This window comes from Corvus brachyrhynchos, unplaced genomic scaffold (assembly GCF_000691975.1).
Source record: "Corvus brachyrhynchos isolate BGI_N302 unplaced genomic scaffold, ASM69197v1 scaffold101, whole genome shotgun sequence".
NCBI classification, from domain to species: Eukaryota; Metazoa; Chordata; class Aves; order Passeriformes; family Corvidae; genus Corvus; species Corvus brachyrhynchos.
The window spans coordinates 14,454,924-14,473,148 of NW_008237239.1; the positions used below are offsets into that span (position 1 = coordinate 14,454,924).

At 42.1% G+C, this 18,225-nt stretch overlaps 1 protein-coding gene across 2 annotated transcripts in view; it reads right to left on the bottom strand.

Moving 5' to 3' along the window:
- Nucleotides 1-94: 94 nt before the first annotated feature.
- The window catches only part of PTPN14 (protein tyrosine phosphatase, non-receptor type 14), a 71,294-nt gene continuing 53,163 nt past the window's right edge, over nucleotides 95-18,225 (bottom strand). The window contains exons 13-19 of one of the 2 annotated variants that reach the window (XM_017730027.1): nucleotides 17,406-18,186; nucleotides 14,634-14,777; nucleotides 13,392-13,610; nucleotides 9,754-9,882; nucleotides 8,593-8,827; nucleotides 6,454-6,617; nucleotides 95-2,541 (exon numbers count right to left, since the gene is read on the bottom strand). In XM_017730027.1, coding sequence (XP_017585516.1) covers nucleotides 2,413-2,541; nucleotides 6,454-6,617; nucleotides 8,593-8,827; nucleotides 9,754-9,882; nucleotides 13,392-13,610; nucleotides 14,634-14,777; nucleotides 17,406-18,186 — 1,801 coding nt within the window. In that variant the 3' untranslated portion in view covers nucleotides 95-2,412. Of the gene's footprint in view, nucleotides 2,542-6,453; nucleotides 6,618-8,592; nucleotides 8,828-9,753; nucleotides 9,883-10,998; nucleotides 11,989-13,391; nucleotides 13,611-14,633; nucleotides 14,778-17,405; nucleotides 18,187-18,225 lie in introns of those variants that run through there. The other variant, XM_017730028.1, reaches the window with a different exon arrangement.

Sequence of the window (18,225 nt, forward strand, 5' to 3'; positions counted from 1 at the left end):
TTTCCTGTCACTCCCTAAAGGTTAGGAAATACTGCCCAAGCAATTTTGGCCTGATAAAACTACAACAGGTTCAAAGTGAGAAGGTTCATTTTTTCCCTTACAAAACTGTATCACATTTCAACCATAAAACATCAGCATGCTGAGGGCTGCTTGTAAGCTGGGGTAGAAAAGAACCTCTGAAGACATGCACCAGCCCAATTCACTTATGATATTAACCGATCTAGTCAAGATAAAATCTAGCAGGGAAAAATACATTGAAGTCAGATGAAAGGAAAAGTTTAAAATTACCGTTCTTTGACAATGAAAGGGAAAAAGTGACTCACATTGGCCTCTATCTACCATACCAGCCACATTAGGAGTTAATTGAAATGACTGTTTACTACATGGCCACTTATTTGGCTCATTAATAGGCACTGACTTAATTTGGAAAGGATTTTTAGTGCCTTTTTCTAATTAATGTTTTTCTAAGACACCTATGATGCATCTTTGCATAAAAAACATGTGCGTAATTTTCTTCCCTTCAAACACAGCTCTTCACACTCTCTTATGCAAGAACTTTCCTGTGCTCGTTGTAGCAGCAGAAATACACATTTCAGCCAAGAGCAGCTGAATAATAAGACATAGGAACAGATTCTTTTCCCTCCTGATTTTCTACTTCTCATATCTAAGTGGAGCAATGGGACTTGACAGCTCTGAGTTCAAACTTAATTCATCATTAGGAAATTATTCAAAAAGTTATAACGAGATAACTAATTTAATACACTTTGCTTCAAGGTTTATTCCTTGGCTTTTTTCCCAGATATAAAGCATCTCTCTGCAATTACCATGCAGATGCTGCTGAAAAGACTTTAAATGGTTGCTGCTAATTTAACAAGAGATATGTTGGCACTGGCAGAAGAAATTAGAGGAAAACTGAAGTTGACTGAAAACTCAACTGATCCCTAAAAAGAACGTGGTCAAGGTATTACAGCAAAATAATTCCTCTCCATTTGTTGGGGGCTACAAGTCTTCACCAGAATCTTCGTCACCTCATTAGGCCTGTATTGCAAAGTACCAAATCAACACAGTGCTGTTTTAAACATATTTGAGAAACATTCTGGTACAGAACCTTAGCTTCAGCTCCCCACTGATTTTAGTCCCTTTAGTGCTGAAATTACGAGTGCTTATAGGCTTAGGCCTTTGTACATTGACCAGGGTTTGGAGGCGGGGATGCAACAGAAAAGCGACAATAGGATTAAAATTGAAAGTATCTGGGGAAGGGATACTGACAAAGGTGATTTCACCATGACAAAGTAACTGCATTGCATCATGTGCCCCGAGAGGCTGTGAAATCTTCACCCTTGAGAATTCTGAAACTGGATGTGACCATGAACAAGCCTATCCAAGTTTAAAGCTAGCAGTGGGGTGAGCGGGGCTGGGACCAGAGACTTCCAAGGCTCCTCTCTAGCCTGATTCATTCTCTAGCCATCCAACGATAGTTCACACATGAAAACTAAGGCAGCTGGAGATGCCTAATTTAAATGAGATTCCTTTTCTACAGGAGGTGAGCCTCAAGGCAATAATACTTTCAGTGTAATTCATGAGAAGGTGCTTGATATGGCTTTTTTTCCAGATACATTTGGTTGAATATTCTCTGCTGTTCAACTCTCAGTCCACCAGTTATTGGAAAGACTCATTCACTGACTTCAGCCTGCTGTAGATCACTGCACTTCACCCTACATTGCTTCTTATGAATCCCTTCAAGGGCTGCACACAGCAGCAGAAGGCCTCCTTTAAAAGATCCAGCATTGATTTTTCAAGGACTAATCTAAAACTGTAATTCTTGTGGAATTTGAATAGTTTAGCACCCAAAACTCTCTGTCCTCACAATGTCCTGTGCTTGAGCCCTCTGTAACGTGCCCACTACACGTGAAGAAGCTCAGGTCTCCATGCTGTGCACCCTTACCTTCCACTCACACAGAGCAGTAGCTGACATCTAGCAGGTCTTGTTTTTACCAGGGAAGACACATACTGGGTCCAGAATGTCCTTACGTGAGAAAAAGCCCACTGCCAAATAACTGTAGGTTTCAGAAGCTGTGTAGCAAAATAAAAGCCAGCAAACTACCTTTACAAAGGATTGCCTTCCTTACAGACATGTTACAATGCAGACCAGCCATGTCAAATGTGGTTCACTTTGAAGGACACTATAAGTTTTATGAGTTATTAAAGTAATTCAGAAGTTATTCCAAGAAAAATAAATTATATTTTGTATAAAATAATCCACGGGAGACTAGTAAAGAACCATCATTCCTTACTTTCAAGACAACTTTAAAAAGTGCAATATATGCACACAGTGTTGTCCAGGCAGTTCCCCTTGTTCATCAGTAAGGTTCAGTCAGATCCACAATGCTGGGTCTGGGATGTTTGAAAAGATTAAATAAGTCTCGAGTTTTGCAGGAATTGTATGAGCACTTGGTAGACAAATTTGTACTGGGCTATGGTCTGGATCATAAACACTCTCTGCTCCCGCAGGTGTCTCAGCATCACAGGAACGTCCATCTTCTGTAAAGCAAAGGGAAAAAAAAAAGCATAAGGATCTGGGTTTATTAAATCAAACGATCACTGTCTCAAATATCAGTTATCTGACACAGGGAGCTATACTATAGGTTCCGTGGACAAAACTAAATATGCAGGCAAAGATACAGATCCTTTCACTAAAGCAGAAGGGAACTCACTGCCACCAAAAGATCCAGGGACTCCAACATCTGACTTCCTACAGTCAAGTGTATGTTAGCAAATAATGCTCCAGGAGAAATAGGTCTGTAAAGTGAAACAAAAGACCCAGTATCCACAACACGTGTTTTGCAGACTCCAGTCCAGCATCAGTTTGTTGCCACCTTCTGAACATCCCCTGGGACACATTACGGGTTCTCCAAGAAGGCATCTTCCAGCTTAGTTTCATCCAAAAGAAACTCACTCGTGTGCCCTGAAAATGCTCTGCAGCAGGAACTGAAGTAAGTAGGCAGAGATAAGGAGATCTACTGGGAAAGCACATCCCTAACCCCATTGAGCCCACTGGGGCACAGACAGCCTGTAATAGTCTGAACTCAAAACCAAATGAGTTCTGTGAAACAGAGGCCCATGAGGTGAAGTGTTAGAAATCACTGCACATTTCATTAGGATGCTATCATCAGATTTCTGGCATTTAGGGAGCCAAAAACCTATGATGCTGTTGTGTTTTATCTGTTAGAAACAGGTACACGAGGAGCTATTGAGAAGTTGTTGAGCCATGAAGCTCAGCCTGCCAGGCTCAAATTCAAACAGCGTGTAATGTGAGCCAAGCTGAGTGGCACAAACCTTCTATGGCAGCAGTAAATGTGAGCACTAAGATACATACTGGTTTTGAGGAAGTTCTTAAGCAGTTCAAGATATAAGACTAAAGAACAGCTACCCTATCAGGCAACATAAACTGCACTTTGTAATGCCCACTTGCCATTGCAGAAACACCAAGAGAAACTTAGCAAGTCTTTTGACTGAGATTGCTGCTAAGCCTTGGAGGCCCAACTGAGCATGGAATCTGCTTCCAGGCACATCTGAAGTTTCCTGGAAAGTTTAAAATAAAAATCACGCTGCATATCCATTTCTGTCCATATATATAAAACTCAGAATCTCCATTCCATGTAAACAAGTATTAACTCATAGGCTATCACTTTCTGAAAACAAGGCCAAATATTCTGCCACATAGCCCAACAAGCTGTTATAAAAGGACATCTCTAGAGAGCCAACAAGTGTAAATATTTGGGATGAGTAATGCCATATTATTATCAAACAGGTGCAAAGAAAAATGGAAGCTCTTTCCAGTTAACTTGGCTAACTTGGAGAAAGCCTCCCTGTGGACTCAGATGCTTATGAAAGCCACATGGTCCTTGCTGAGCAGAGTCATGTGGAACCTGATCTTACCTGAACAACTACAGCAAAAATGTAGGCCAGCTTTGACCTGCACATCATGTTTGTCCCTCAGCAGCTCATTGGTTTTTAGTAGGCACACTGTGTTCCATGCACCTCCTCAAAATGGAGATGGCTTTGCCTTATTTCAGAAATGGAAGAAAACCTCATCCTGCCTATTCAGCCTTGCTATTTATAGACAGCTTAGTATTTAATTCCAGGTAAGCAGAATTCCTAATCTGGCACTTGCAAACAGATCAAACAAAAATGTTAACTCCTTTCTGCCTCCCAAAGTAAAGACCTCCCATGTGAAAGCATGCTGTAGATGCAATCATGAGTTAATGTCCCAGTGCCAAGTCTGGACTAAAAGTTGATAGAGCAGGTTCTCAATTACTTTCTCGTACTACGTGTCTACAGCAGTAAGGATGTAATGACGTGACATTTACATGCCATGCAGCAGTTACTGAAACTCTACCCCTGCAATGAGATACAGCTTTAGACTCAACCAGCCATTGCCCAGAAGCCACAGTGACTGAAGCTGTATAGAATTTGATTAAACATGGCTTTTTACCTAAATCTGAAACCTCAGGCGCAAGAGTTCTGGTTTTTGTTCCAGCACTGCTGCAGGCTTTCCAAAATAGTCTGTATCAAAATTTTCAAACTCTGATTTTCTCTCACTGCTAAAATGTTAATACATTTATTTGCTAGGACACTTCTGTGAAAACCAATTCCTAAGACTAAAACATTTTAAGCGATAAGTAATTTTATTTCAGGAAGAAACCCCAATCAATTCTACTACAAAATAAACAAATGAAGAGGAACCCCTCTGTGCAGAATCTGTCACAAACTGAAAACATGCTGTCAAGATTTTTAATCTTTTTTTAAAATTAGGTTTTAAAAAACCAAAAACATTAACTTGGTACAATCTAGAGAAACAAAACCCTTCATGAAAATTGTATTTAATGTTAATGATGATTTTCATTATTAATCAAGACAAAAGAATGCTTTAATTAAGGGACATCAGAGAAATCCTTTATTATCGAGCACTACCATCAGGACCTAGTGAAGTTCATGAAAACTCTTATGAATGATGTCAAGGCTGAACCTCATGCTTAGATGTTGAGGTGCTGCCTTTGCCAAAGCTACTCTTTGCCCAATGGGTGACTTAAGTAAACCACAGACTGACTTCTGTACACTGAGGTGGCCAGACGCTGTTGCACAACCTTTAGAGTTTGCTTCTGTGCACATACAGAGGATGCTGTAAAGCAGACATGGCTACACTGATGCTCACAAGCAATTCAGGGATGGCTTTTTTAACTCTCCAGCTTTCCTCTGGCATGCAGAAATTTCATGGCTGTTGTGTGAACAACAGAAGCAGTCACTTCCACATGCCAGTGCATAAGGAAAGTAAAGCAGGCTCAAGAGTCGGTGCCATTGCCCCACACCAGAGCAGCTACTGAGCAGCAGCAAGCACTGGGAGGCTGCTGGGTTCCCAAGACACATCGCTGTGGGCCCTTTCTTGGCCAAGCTACCTTCCTTCCCTTTCTCTTCCAGCTGCCACCACCCCCCCCAACACCTCCCACTCCCAATAAAAAGCAAGAAAACAAAGTGTCAGCTGTGACACAGATCTACGGGACACCTTCACCTTCGGTGTGGCCCAAGCAGAGTTGGAAGAGGTTTGTCTCAGCTGATATGAGCCCAGGATCTCTAGGGATCTTGTAACTCCAGAATGATGAGTTGCTGGAGTCCTCAGTCTTCCCTGAGCTCACCCAGTGGCTGATTATTGGGAGGGGCAGATGATATATGTCTATTTGTCACTCTTTCTGCATTCTTATCTCTACAAGCAGCTTTGGTCTTTGAGCATTTTCTTTGGCAAGAGAAGCCCCTGGTTTCCATAGCTGTCATGAAAACTGTGTGGCACGTTGATAATCAAGATGTGATGTTCTTCCTAGACAGTTTCCCAGTAGCAGATGAAAAGCAAGTTGCTACCCATGGTTACTCTACTGGGGCTCTTAACTCCAGACTGTGTTACTCGTAATGCTGGCTGCAAATCCTAAAGCCCTATTCCCCACAGGAATATACTTATCCTTAAAACACAGTTAAGTTTCAGTCCAGGTGAGATTACAGTCCCTACAGGAGCGAGGAAGGAGCCCGAGGAGAGAATTTAGAGAGCAGAAAACTTCAGTTGAAAGAGCAAGGACATTATTCTCTAGCCTCTCTCAGGCAGTGCTTGTAAACACACTGTCTCTAGACTTTTAATTAAATACAGGTATGAATTAGACTAAATTCTTAAAAGAGAGAAGAAAGCCCTATCTTTGAATGTATTAAAATAATCCTAACAAAAAAACCCCCATAATATCAACTATACAGAAAACTACAGCAAGTAACCTGCCATGGGGAATCTCTGCCTGTCACATTGCTCACAGAGGTAGAGAAAGAACGCACTTCAATGCCTTTTAATTTCAACCTCAGAAATGTAGCCAGTTAGCCAAGGGACAAGCTCAGGGTTTGAAAACAAAGCTGACTTACTTCATTATGCTCCAAGCAGCCAATCATGAGTTCTGTTAGGATGACCACTCCAGTCCTCCCCACCCCTGCACTGCAGTGGACCACAATGGGAGGGTTGCAGGTGTTGCTGCTGTCCAGCACGCTGTTGGTGTGCCGACGCACTGACTGTATCTCCTCCAAGTAAGCTGCAAGAGAAAATGCAGGCAAGGATGCAAACATCTGCATGTCTAAATGTAAAATTTAGGGGGGGAGGGAGAGACAGGGGAGAATGTGAAAAAGTTATTCTCTGTCAAAGTGGCAATAATTTACATTTTTTACAGCATAATAATTATCTTGGCCAGGGTGCACTGAACAGCACTGCATCCAGCAAGTACCAGCTGGGTGTCAATTATTACTTGGGAGTCTGCTCCTTTAAATTAAATAGTTCTTTTAAAAAATTAAATTCTGTTTTCCCCCTTGCAAATTTCCAGGTCCCCTAAGCAGATGATTCTAGACATTACTTACAGCAATTCCTGCTATTAACAGGCTGGGATCAAAACAACAGCTAAGTCCCATTGAAACTACTGCCTGTCAAAGCCAGTATCAGATGGGAAGCGAGCATCCATCTGCCCTGTTCCCTCTCTTCCTTCTCCCTTCTAGACTGTGACAGAATCTCCCCCTCACTCTCTGCTCAGGCTTTGTTTCTCAATAGCCACAAGCCCTTCTGGGATATCACTGCTTTGTTTTCCCTGAAGCCATTTGTAGAAAGCCCAGGACTCAGGAACAGCTGCCTTGTGTGGCTGTCCTAGTGTCATTCAACACATCCTGCTGTCAGACCACTCTGAGAACCTCATGTGCTGGAAGCTCACTCAGCTTGCCAGCACTCCGAGTGGGAAGTGAGACCCAAGCTGCACTCTCCTGCTCTGACCCTTGGTGTCAGGGCACTGCAGCCCCAGCTGTCCTCTCCCCCCAGGCAGGATGGGGCTGGAGGCCTACCAACATCAGAAAAGCTGCATTTTAATGCACACAGGGAAACGGGACTCTAAGTGGTGGCAAACAATGGAAGAGAGGAAATGGGGACAGTTAGGTTCCAATTACTGCCATGCCCAACCACAGCAACTGGGGTTGGTAGGAGAAACAGAGTATGGAACAAATGAAGAATTGGGCAATAGCTTTTCCTTCAAGAGATCCCTTGGCACTCCTTTGCTGAAACTGAAATGCCATTTTTTATTTTTTGCCTTGGTGACAGATCTGGGGAAAGGAGGATCCCTTACTTACATCAAGTGTGTACCATGCAAAGGAGAATGGATCACTAAAGGACTGTAGCTGCGGCAAGACTGAAGAGGAACTAATGGACCTTCCTGAGAGAGGACTTAGCTGCCACAGAGCTGCAGCTGCAAAACTGTCAGGAACTAAGAGGGCAGGCATCTCCAACACATCAGTATACCATGTTCAGACTCCTTCAGTGGTAATTTAAAGATTCCTGCATTGTTCTCTACTGTAGTGCCAGAGATGTGTCTTAACTAATGGTTGAATTCCTATTACTTAATATGGGAGGGCTTATTACTTGGCAAGAATCAGGAAGTGCTATCAACACATTACAGATCAATGAAATTGCTGTATTTTCAGAAATCCATGAACCTGGACCATATGTAACTGGTCAGGCCCTTAAGCCTACCTGGGTAGGCTTAAGGGTACATGTGCTTACAAGGGTGGCAGTGAGCTCAGACTTACTGCAGGTGTGATAGAGCCCTCTGCTCTTTTACAGAAAGAAAAACTGGAGAAGATGCACCATATTTCACTAGCAACTCATCGTCTCTCACCCAGACCTCTCTAACCACATTTGTATACAGCCTATTATCTCCTACACTCATTAGGGAAACAGCAGTAACTTTAACCAACAGATCAGCCAGCAGAAGTATCCTATTATTTAAAATTTCCTGAGTTTTTGGCACTGTTGCTTGGATTTTTCTTCCTGCTAATCACCTTAGCTCCTACCTCTTGAATCCCATTTTTTTTCCTCCAAGTTGCAGCGAAGTATAACTTAGTTGAAGCCTGCATATGCCACAGCAACAACTACTTGATATCACTCCCAGCTGTAACTAGGTACAGTGAACTGAATCCAGTGTGAGCAATCTTTTTCTTGATGTATTTTATCATGCAAATTCAAGAAAATCTTACATAAAAAGCCTTGGACTTCTTCTGGACAGCCATGGTCTGGCCAGTCAGTATACTGCAAATGCCACACTGTCCTCTCTTGTCCAGAGAGAAGATGCTTGACCTTCAGACCAGTAGTTGCAAAGCAGCCAGAGTCTGTGCGGAACTTGGTTGTCACCTTGAACTTCCCGTAAGTGGCTGAGCTGTGCTTAGAGCCCAGTTTAGGCCAGTAACGATGGCTCTTACTTCTTCCTCCCTCCTTAATAACAAGACAAAAAGCCGTTAGTTCCTGCAATTTTAATTCTCTACAAAGGGCATAAAACTCTGTGGATAAGCCAAGTATTCTTATTTTAAAGTACTACAAGAGCAAGGAGCATGCCACAAAGTAAAGAAAACACCTATTAAAACCTCTCAGCCATATAATATTTCTAAGTGTAAAACTACTTGAAGAACTGACTCTTGTCTCATGATGAAAGCCAGCTACTGCCTACAATACCTTGGGAAATACTCTCCTCGTGGGGAAGCCTCTCTTAAATAGAAGGAGAATCTCTTCAGCAGCTTCTAAGCGTCTGGTTTTGCTCAGGCTTGAGAGCCGGACAGTGACTTGATGTGCTCTGCTACTCCCTGTGTTTGCTGAAAGCAACCAGGAATGAAGCCGAATGTGGTGTTAGTTAACAACGTGCCAGTTTTTACAACATAGCACATAGTTCTTGGATTACAATAGGAATAACTGTTTTGCTTGGCATAGGAATAAAAAGTTGTGGGGTGTTTTTGTTTGGGTTTTTTTTGGGTTTTTTTTACACAGACACTTCTATGGAAATAACAGCTCCTGGTCTCTTTTCAGCTGATAAGAGAGATGGTATGCAGAACTGGCCTTGGACGGTGTGGAAATCTCTGTCATTTTAACCAGGAGCAAGTTCAGCACTCTCACATTCCAATGGAAACATCTTTGTTTGGGTTGGCCCAAGCAGGAGGAAGGAGGGCTCCTGCTTGTTTCGCTTTAGCACTTGCCAAGCTGAGTGTCAGAAAGTTAGGAAGTGTAGTATGAGAGCAGTACAGGCATATGTTCAAACAGAGCCAGAGGAAAAGGGGATGTTGATAGAAAGAACAGGTTATTGGAGTGGGAGGTGATGATAACAGGAGATTTGCTCACATCAGAAAGAACTATTCTGTGGTTTCACGTACCTCCTCAGCTGTGACCATGGCTATAACATTCACCCCCTGTTCCCACACCATCTGCCAGAAGTCATGGCATGTGTGTGGCAGGGGCCCTTGGGTAGCAATGTAGTGCCACTCCTCTCCACCTACAGTCACCTGGGAGAGAGGGAAAAAGAAACAACCAGTCAGGGCCCAAATTCTCAGCAGCGTCTGTGCCAGAACTGCCTTTTAAACAAAAGAGACTACAGTGAAATCTTTACTTCTTTGTTCTTCTACTTTTGTTCAGAATTATGAACAAAAATCATCCTCTTGATAAGAGCAAATCTGACAAAACATAACCTTCAGTGTTTCCACATCCTGTCTTGATGCCCATAAACAAAGCTTTGGCCTAAATGCTGTCTATCTTTCTTGCCATTGCATCTGGATCATACAGATGAAAAGAAAACCAAACAAAAAACCAAACCAGCAACCAACCAAACAAAAAAAATTGGGGATTTTTTTGAGGCCCTGTGTCTGATATGGCTTAAGTACAAATAAGCAGCTGACTGACACCCCTGGGCTTGGTGACAGACCAAGAATGAAAGAAAAGCTAAGGACCAGAGGAGGTGCCTACATGCATTAAAAAGGCATTGCCCTGCTGCAAATTAACACAGGGCAGGTGCAGAATGCCTGAACACAAATGACACTGTGCCTGACGAGCTAAAGGCCTCTGCTGGTTCAGACTGCCCTCAATTATTTTCCATTCAGGCAAAAAGTGATTTATTAAACAGCCTCTTCCTACACTGGTCACTGCTGAAGATGCAGCTATGCCAACACGCTGCACATAGCAGAGCTTGACAGGCCTGTTGCCAGTTAGAGATGAGATCCAGACAGGCTTCATTTCAAGTTACTCTTCCTCACTTGTCTTGGGTTTTTCAGTTCAGAACCTAAAAACTACCATAAAGTAAATCCAGTAAACTGGCTACATTAAATGGCTTTCAAACACCATGAGAAATTTAAATTATCCAAAGCTGTAGTCATGTAAATCTATTTCCCAATACACAACTGGTTTACTAACCACATCTTACAGAAATACTTGTGTATTTGCATGACATGTAATGAAATTCTTTTCAAAGTATTAACACACAGATTTACACACTGTAAATTCTGTAGTGCCCTCAACAGAGCCAGCATTACCTTGCAGTTAGCCAGTATAAAACACAGCTTCATTTAACTGACAGAGACAGTTAAAAAAAAAAAAAATCACTTGTGTATAAAAAAATCGTAATTTTATGACACATAATTTGCTATACATCAGAAAAGGCTTACAAAAAAATTTTTTTTAACATTTTACGTAAAAAGCCGAAGTGCTTTTAGAACTACTACATATCATTTCAAAAATACGCTTACCAGCAGAACCAGATGAACTAATTATTTTGGAAAGTTGAAATATTTTTCCTTCTCAGGCTAAGGCCTCCTAATTCTGTTTATTAGCCCAGAGCCACTTCTCCCAAAGTTATAAATCCCAGAGAAGATGATTTACAACAAAAATGCTGACACATCCATAAATATCAACGTACTGGCAGACAACGCTACAAGGAACAATCAATAACTCTGACAGGTTCAACCATACACTGTGTTTGAGGTACAAGTCTTTGAATACATTTTCAGAAATAGAATCAATTTACTTGTTAGTCAAACAACTGTTTATTAAGCTGAGATGCTTGGGGTTTTACACCTGTAAATAACACAGTTTTTGTATGACAACAAGTTTCTCACTTCACTGAAAACGGTTCAACCCTGTACATCAGCTCCTTTTCTTTATTTCATACTATGCAGCATTTTCGTTTTTGAATGATGGTTAAAAACTGCAAGACTAAAGCAGGCAGACTTCTCAAGTTCTTGTACTAGATGGGAATTAATACAAACTCTCAGCCCTAAACAGCATCCTGCACTTGGACTGATGGTCTGCAGCCATGAGTGCTAGTACAGTGTTACTGAGCTTTCTAAGTCAATACTGACCTGGCCCAAACAGTCAGATGAAGTGCTCTTAAGAACCTTTTTGCTTAATCCATAAATTTAATTACAATTTTTCTCTTTGGTATAGATGATGATCCTTGCATCTAACAGCAACAATCCATGGTAAATAAGCAGAGAATTATTGTAAAACTGCAGTGCTTGCAGACCAAGCAGTGGGAGCTGGAATCCTCCAGGCATGGATCTTATCAGGATGACAGAGGAGTCTTCTTTGTCTACTGACTTCTGGTCCAAATATCCAGCCTCCTGGCACATGACATGAAAGGCCCATAAATAGTCTGAAGGGAATAGGATGCCTGGAATGTTTACTGCATTCTAATGCCCTAACTGCAGGAAATTAAAAATTAAATATTGGGCTGAGAACACAGACACACAGTGTGCTGCTGAGGTAAATTTCACAGATGCAATTTCACCTTCTAAGCAAAAGCACATCTGCTTGGCTTCTGAAAGCGCTGCTCCGAGTGCAGGAGGAAAACCCTGCCAAGGCCCTCTGTCAGGCATCAAAACACTGCTGCCTGTTCCTGGGTGCTCTATGGACACAAGATGTGTCTGTGTCCAACAGCGACACACAAGATAAAATGTGGACTCAAAATTAGCCAGGGAAAATGGCATCATTTAGGAATATCTTTTTTATTTTTTTCCCCTCCACCTAATTTGTAGGTGGAAAATTCTGGGCTCAGAAATTCATCATCATAGCAATGTCTGATTATGCTAAAACTCAGTATCTGCTTCCTACCAGGCTATGCAGAAAAGTGATAAACTGCCCAGATCCTGGTTCAGAAATTGTTTTGGACCACCAGGATTTAATACCGTAAATCACAGCCAAGGCCACCAAGAGTCTTTAAACTTTTAAAAGGATTTTACTCAAGGAAAATATTAATTTAACAGGATGTTTTATTAATTATTTTTGAATTATTTCGTTTTAATTTGGATTTTGACAATGAGAAAACACAGACAACCCTCTCTTACAACAGAATCTGTCATCTGATGCAGGCAATTTCTGTTACTTCTCTCAGGGTACAGTAAAAGCCAACAGAGGACTTTGCAAATACTGCTGGAAGCTTAAAGAAAAACAAACATCTGCAGTCACTGGAGCATAGTTCACTGTTGAAACTGACCATGCTTGTAAATACAGTCAGATCATATCTTTAATTATTTCTATATTGAATTAACATGAAATCTGAAGTTTCTTGTTAAAAATATGACTTGAAACATGGAAGTTCAATGCAGTTTCCAGTCAGAGATGCAGGGATCTTATTAGTAAGTCAGTCCATACTTAAAAAAATTTCTTTCTCACTCTGCAGGTATTGTGGCTGATCTAATGCACTTTCATGAGGTTTAATAACCATGGCACCTCTTCCTACACTAACCAATAAAGCCATTCCACAACAAGCTGGCAGAGGTAGGCACAAAAAAGCCAGGATGCCTCTCTAAAATGACTTCCCAGTCTCCAGCAGTTAAATCAACTTATGCATGTTAGTCGATAGGGGACTTCAGAGATGCCCATGGTGACACACAAAGGTATAATGATGCATCCTAAACCTTTTCAGAAGCTCCAAAGGTAAGGAAAATGCTGCTGTGCAGCCAGAAATGCAAACAAAGCTTTAGCACACCTTCATTTGCCAAGCAAAACTCAAGCAGGCTTTTACCTTGATGTGTGAAGCATTGATGTAGCCTGTGTTATTTTCTTTGGTCGGCACCAGCTCCACTCGGTTCTCCTCATAAGGAATGACCTCTCTGATGCGGTTGCGCTCCGTGTTTTCAGGCAGGGCAGCAGTGGTGAAGATCCCATCTGCCTTTTTCTTTGGAATCTGCTCATACTCTGTAAACACCATCCCCTCTTCCAGCTTCCTCTTGAAGATTTTGCACTAGGATTTAACAAAAAGGAACACCAACCCCATTAATGCTTCTGGGAAGAACATTTACCACTAGACCCATCCATCCGTTCTTTGAATTCCAATACACAGCCATAGCATTCTCTCACTCACTCCTTCTGCAGTTATCTGAGGAAGTATTACACACTTATTTCTACCAAATGAAACCACAGGCAAATTTTTCAGTTTTACATTCCACCTCCACATTTTTGAAGACTGATAGCATAAAAAGCAAACCTGTGCTAAATAATCTTGGTTCAGTAAGAATTTGAGTACGAATACACAATTTCAACATAATAGATATTTTAATTTTTTTTTCCGGAAGAAGATTGTACTGCAAGAAGTGTGATGGGGCCCACATGTTCAAAATACTGCCTAACTCACAAGGATGCAATGTCTGTGGTTGAACACAACCCCACATACTGACAGGTGGAGGTGAAGTGCTGCTCCCTGAGTATCAGACAACACAAGGTTGCAAAATTCTATCCAGAAAACCAGAAAGATTCTTTGCAAATTTGCTTCTCAAATCTTAAGAGCAGCAACTGTTTTTAATTTCTGAAATTCCATATACACGCACGCACTCGTGTGTGCAGACATCAGGAGGCAAACAACTTCTTTTTTTTAAATTTAATCCCATTAGAGACATTAACCAAACTCCTCAGCTGTATCAGAACATGAAAGACAGTATCTATGGGTGAGCACTGCAGAACTTCGCCTGACCAAGTGAAAACTGTGCTAAGTGTTAGATTTACAGATTGATCTTGTACGACATTGTAAAGTCAGGTGAAACAGAGAAGAGCCTCCATTTTCACTGACTTCAGTAAATGTTCAAGACATTTAATGCTTTGCCTCCATTCAAAGACATACCAGTGTTAGCCACAGACCTTTTGCATTAATGGCTCTGAAAACTTTTAAGAGAACATTTTTTCACATTTTAAATCAAATTTGAGTATTTTAGATACTTCATGCTGCTGGGAACAAAGGGAACAAGCAACATTTCACGAGGCTCCATCTTACCCTCTCATCCATTGGCACCTTGGCAACTTCATCCTGGCTGTCCTCCGGCACTGGAACCCTAGCAACTGACAGTCCGTTCAGTGCTGCCAACATCAAGGGCCTCTTCTGGGCCTCCAGGCCTGCCATCTTCTGCTTTTCTAGATTCTTTTGGCAAGAAAAGGCACGTTTTCATCTCTGTGTGATTATTTATAATGCCAGTAAAATGCTGGAATGTTTTTTTAATCTCCAAAATCTGCAACTCTCTGGCCAAGGAATGCAGATGATCACCATTAGCATCGTAAATTCAAATACAACCTCTATTCTTCCTGTTATTCCTCAAAGGCCTGCTCCTACATGAGCACAGAATTTTAATTTCAAAGAAGCAATCCCAGCACGTAACACAGTTTACACGCCACTAATACAGTCTCAAGCATTCTCCTGCAGACGTTATTCTGAATGCAGGACGCAGAAAGCATCACCCTGTTACGTTAAAGTAGCACTACCAAAGCCAAGATACCTGGGGCATCTTTTAAAAAGCAGTAATTTCAATCTATAACAAGCACTAAAACACAGGCCATTGTTTCTCTTCTGTGATGGTAATACTTAAAATGAGGAGTCTTCTGATGCACTCAGCTTTTATGGTGATTCAAACAGCACCCATGATATATTTTGCACTAAAAACTGAGCTTGCATGTCCCAGAAACTGAATGCAACAGCAGCCAGGGAGGGATATTATTTATCATATTCATGAATCATAATATGGTATGGAGAACCAGAGCATGAATTTTAAATTCATCCTGCTGCCCCCTCCTTATGCCACTGGGAGCTGAAGCATCAAAAAAGACAGAGCATCTCCAGAAGTACCCAAATTAGGAATATTTTATTCCATTTCCTTAACAGCTCTTTCTGCTGGATTTGGAAGGAGGGATAAGCAGAAGGGGTGCCTGGTTCTCAGCACACATATGGAAGCTGTGGTCACCAGATGGGCCAAGCTCAGCTCCTAGAAACACACTACTGAACCTGAATGCCCTCAGACATACGTAAATGGCTTGATTTTTCAAAAGCTTGTGAGCTTTTTCCTCACCACTGGGTTCCTCCAGAGCACTAAGCAAAAAAACAAACATCCAAACCACTCTGGCTTCTTTTTATACTTCCAGAAAGCAGGAAATGCAAGTATTTTTCCTTTGTTTGGGAATGTTATTTTTATTACTTCAAAGGTGAAAGAGAAGAAAGTCTGTGCTTAACAGGTCATGGTCACCAAATTACCATTAATGTAACACCTGATTTCTGTGACAAAAGGAAGGTCCCCACATGTCAAGATTCCTGACCTAGGCTGAAACCACCTTAAAAGCTTAATGCTAAGGCTACCCCTTTACTTTCAAAACAACAACAGAAAAAGGGACCTTTTGACCAAAGTGATCTGAATGGCTATTGCAGAGCAAGAATATTCAAACATCTAAGATCTCTTCCCACCTTCATTTCCATCCTAAAATCCTGTAGGCTCCTGCTTTTCACTAATTTTTCTTTCCTCAGAAGATCAAAAGAGCATATGCATGCTTATTGCTATGTCTATTCATTAATGAAAAATTATGTTTTATAGTCAAGTATCTATTTTACATTAAAGTTTTAATTTAAATTTAAAGTTTAGGAGTTGGCAAGGACTAAATTCAGTCTCCATGTTGCAATTTAGTAGCTCAGGCTTTATTGCTAACAATTACATCAGCACAAGGATGCCCAATGGACAAGAATAATGTTTAGAAAATTTCTTGAATATACAGTAGTATTTAAATCTAGCAAGTTATTGATCTTGTACAGTACAAACTCTTTTCTGCTTTGGACCATTTAGGTGCTTTATTAATTTGTTTCAGGAATTGTTTTTGTTTCAGACCTCAGTGCTGAAAACAAGAACTACAGCATACACTTTGGTTTCTGTGACTGCATCTGTACTGCTCACAGCACTAGAGCAGCTACATATGTAGGTCACTAAGTGATAAGCACCCCTCATATTTCTGTCATTGCCTTTAAATACTTCTTATTTTAAATTCATTGCAAGTTTAACAGAACCCTATTTCTCATACTTGAGTGCATTTTTAAAAAAATAAACAATCCAGATGCTCAACCACACAGCCTCTACATCTGCTGCTTCTCTATTTAGATATCCGGTTCCTCAGTTACTGGCAAAACCAACAATCCATACTCTAGAGCTACCAGGGTTTTATTCAGACAACTATGTTACATAAAGAGGCAGGAAACGGAATTAAAGATTGATTGCAAAAAATCCTGAGTTGCCATTATTATGTGATACTTCACGTGACATCCTTGCAAAGGAGGAATAAAACATCAGTGCCAAAAACACAACCTCCCACCCATCTCAGCAAACACATTCCAGACTCGCCCTGCCCTCAAATCCTGAAGGGAAGCAGGCATCAAGGGGGGCTTTGACATCAGCCTTCTCATCCCTGGCTGCATGCCCTGCCACCTACCTCCAGCCAGCACTGCTGCCAGGGTGGTGGCATCCTCAACCGGGTCAGACACAGGTCTGGCCAGCAGCCAAAGAGCCACAGCTGAGGAAACAGACAAGCCCAAGCAGTGCATGGGATCAGCCCCCTTGAAGGCCCACAAAACCAAATTGTATGTGGCACTTAATATCACATTTCCCAACTTTAAGCAAATCCACAGCTTCCCACCCACATGTTCCCCAGAGCTTACTGACCCAACAGTTTTCTGATACGGAAGTTGACCTGTGTGATTACTAATTTCCAAGAAGCCACCGCAACAGAGGAAGGCACTTACCCTCATCATGATCTCTCTTTCTATAATGCTGTCCTCGATAGAAAACATTTCCGACACGGGCCTTTCCTTGACCGGTTCTTTCTTGACCCGCTCCTTCACGCTGGTGAGGTCAGGCTCTGAGATAGAGGGCCCCAGGGAAGACCCATTTATTGCCACTTGATCAGTTCGAGAGACACTGATGGCTTTGGAAGGCCCTGGCCTCATGGCCTTAGCCCTGGCTACAGCCACAGAAATGCTAACGTGGTCCTGCCTCAGTGCTCCGTTGCTGACACTTTTACGAGGCCCAGGATACTCTGGAGGAGGTTTATTTGGTATTCTAGCCAAGGCAGCTTGCAGCTGAGCACTGTACTCCATGTTCTCATGGAGGGCTGTTATCCGAGACACAGATTCTTGGGTTTCTTCCTCCTCTTCGCTTTCACTGCTGTGTATCAGCATTGTGGCATCAGAAAATGTCTTTTTGTGGTGGTAATGAGGAACTTGCTGAACCTCGTGCCCCATCTGAACCGACTCTTCCGGCTGCACCTGCTCCCGCAAAGTGTTCCTGCGTGGCAGAGGGGCGTTCAAAGTTTTTAAGGCCATGGCTTCTATCCCACGCACCATATTGCTGATGACCTCCAGGCTGTGGCGCTTGTTCACCGCCGCGTGATGCTTCACGGCCATGAGGGGCTCGCTGACCTCCTGCAGTGACTGCCGCACCACCGGCGAGCTGTCCTCCTGGAAGGTTTTCACCGAGAGCTGGACCTTACGAGTGACCAAGTCAGGGCTGCTGCCACTGACGTACTTGTGCCGGTGGCTGGGCCGGGGGGGCGGGGCGGGGGGG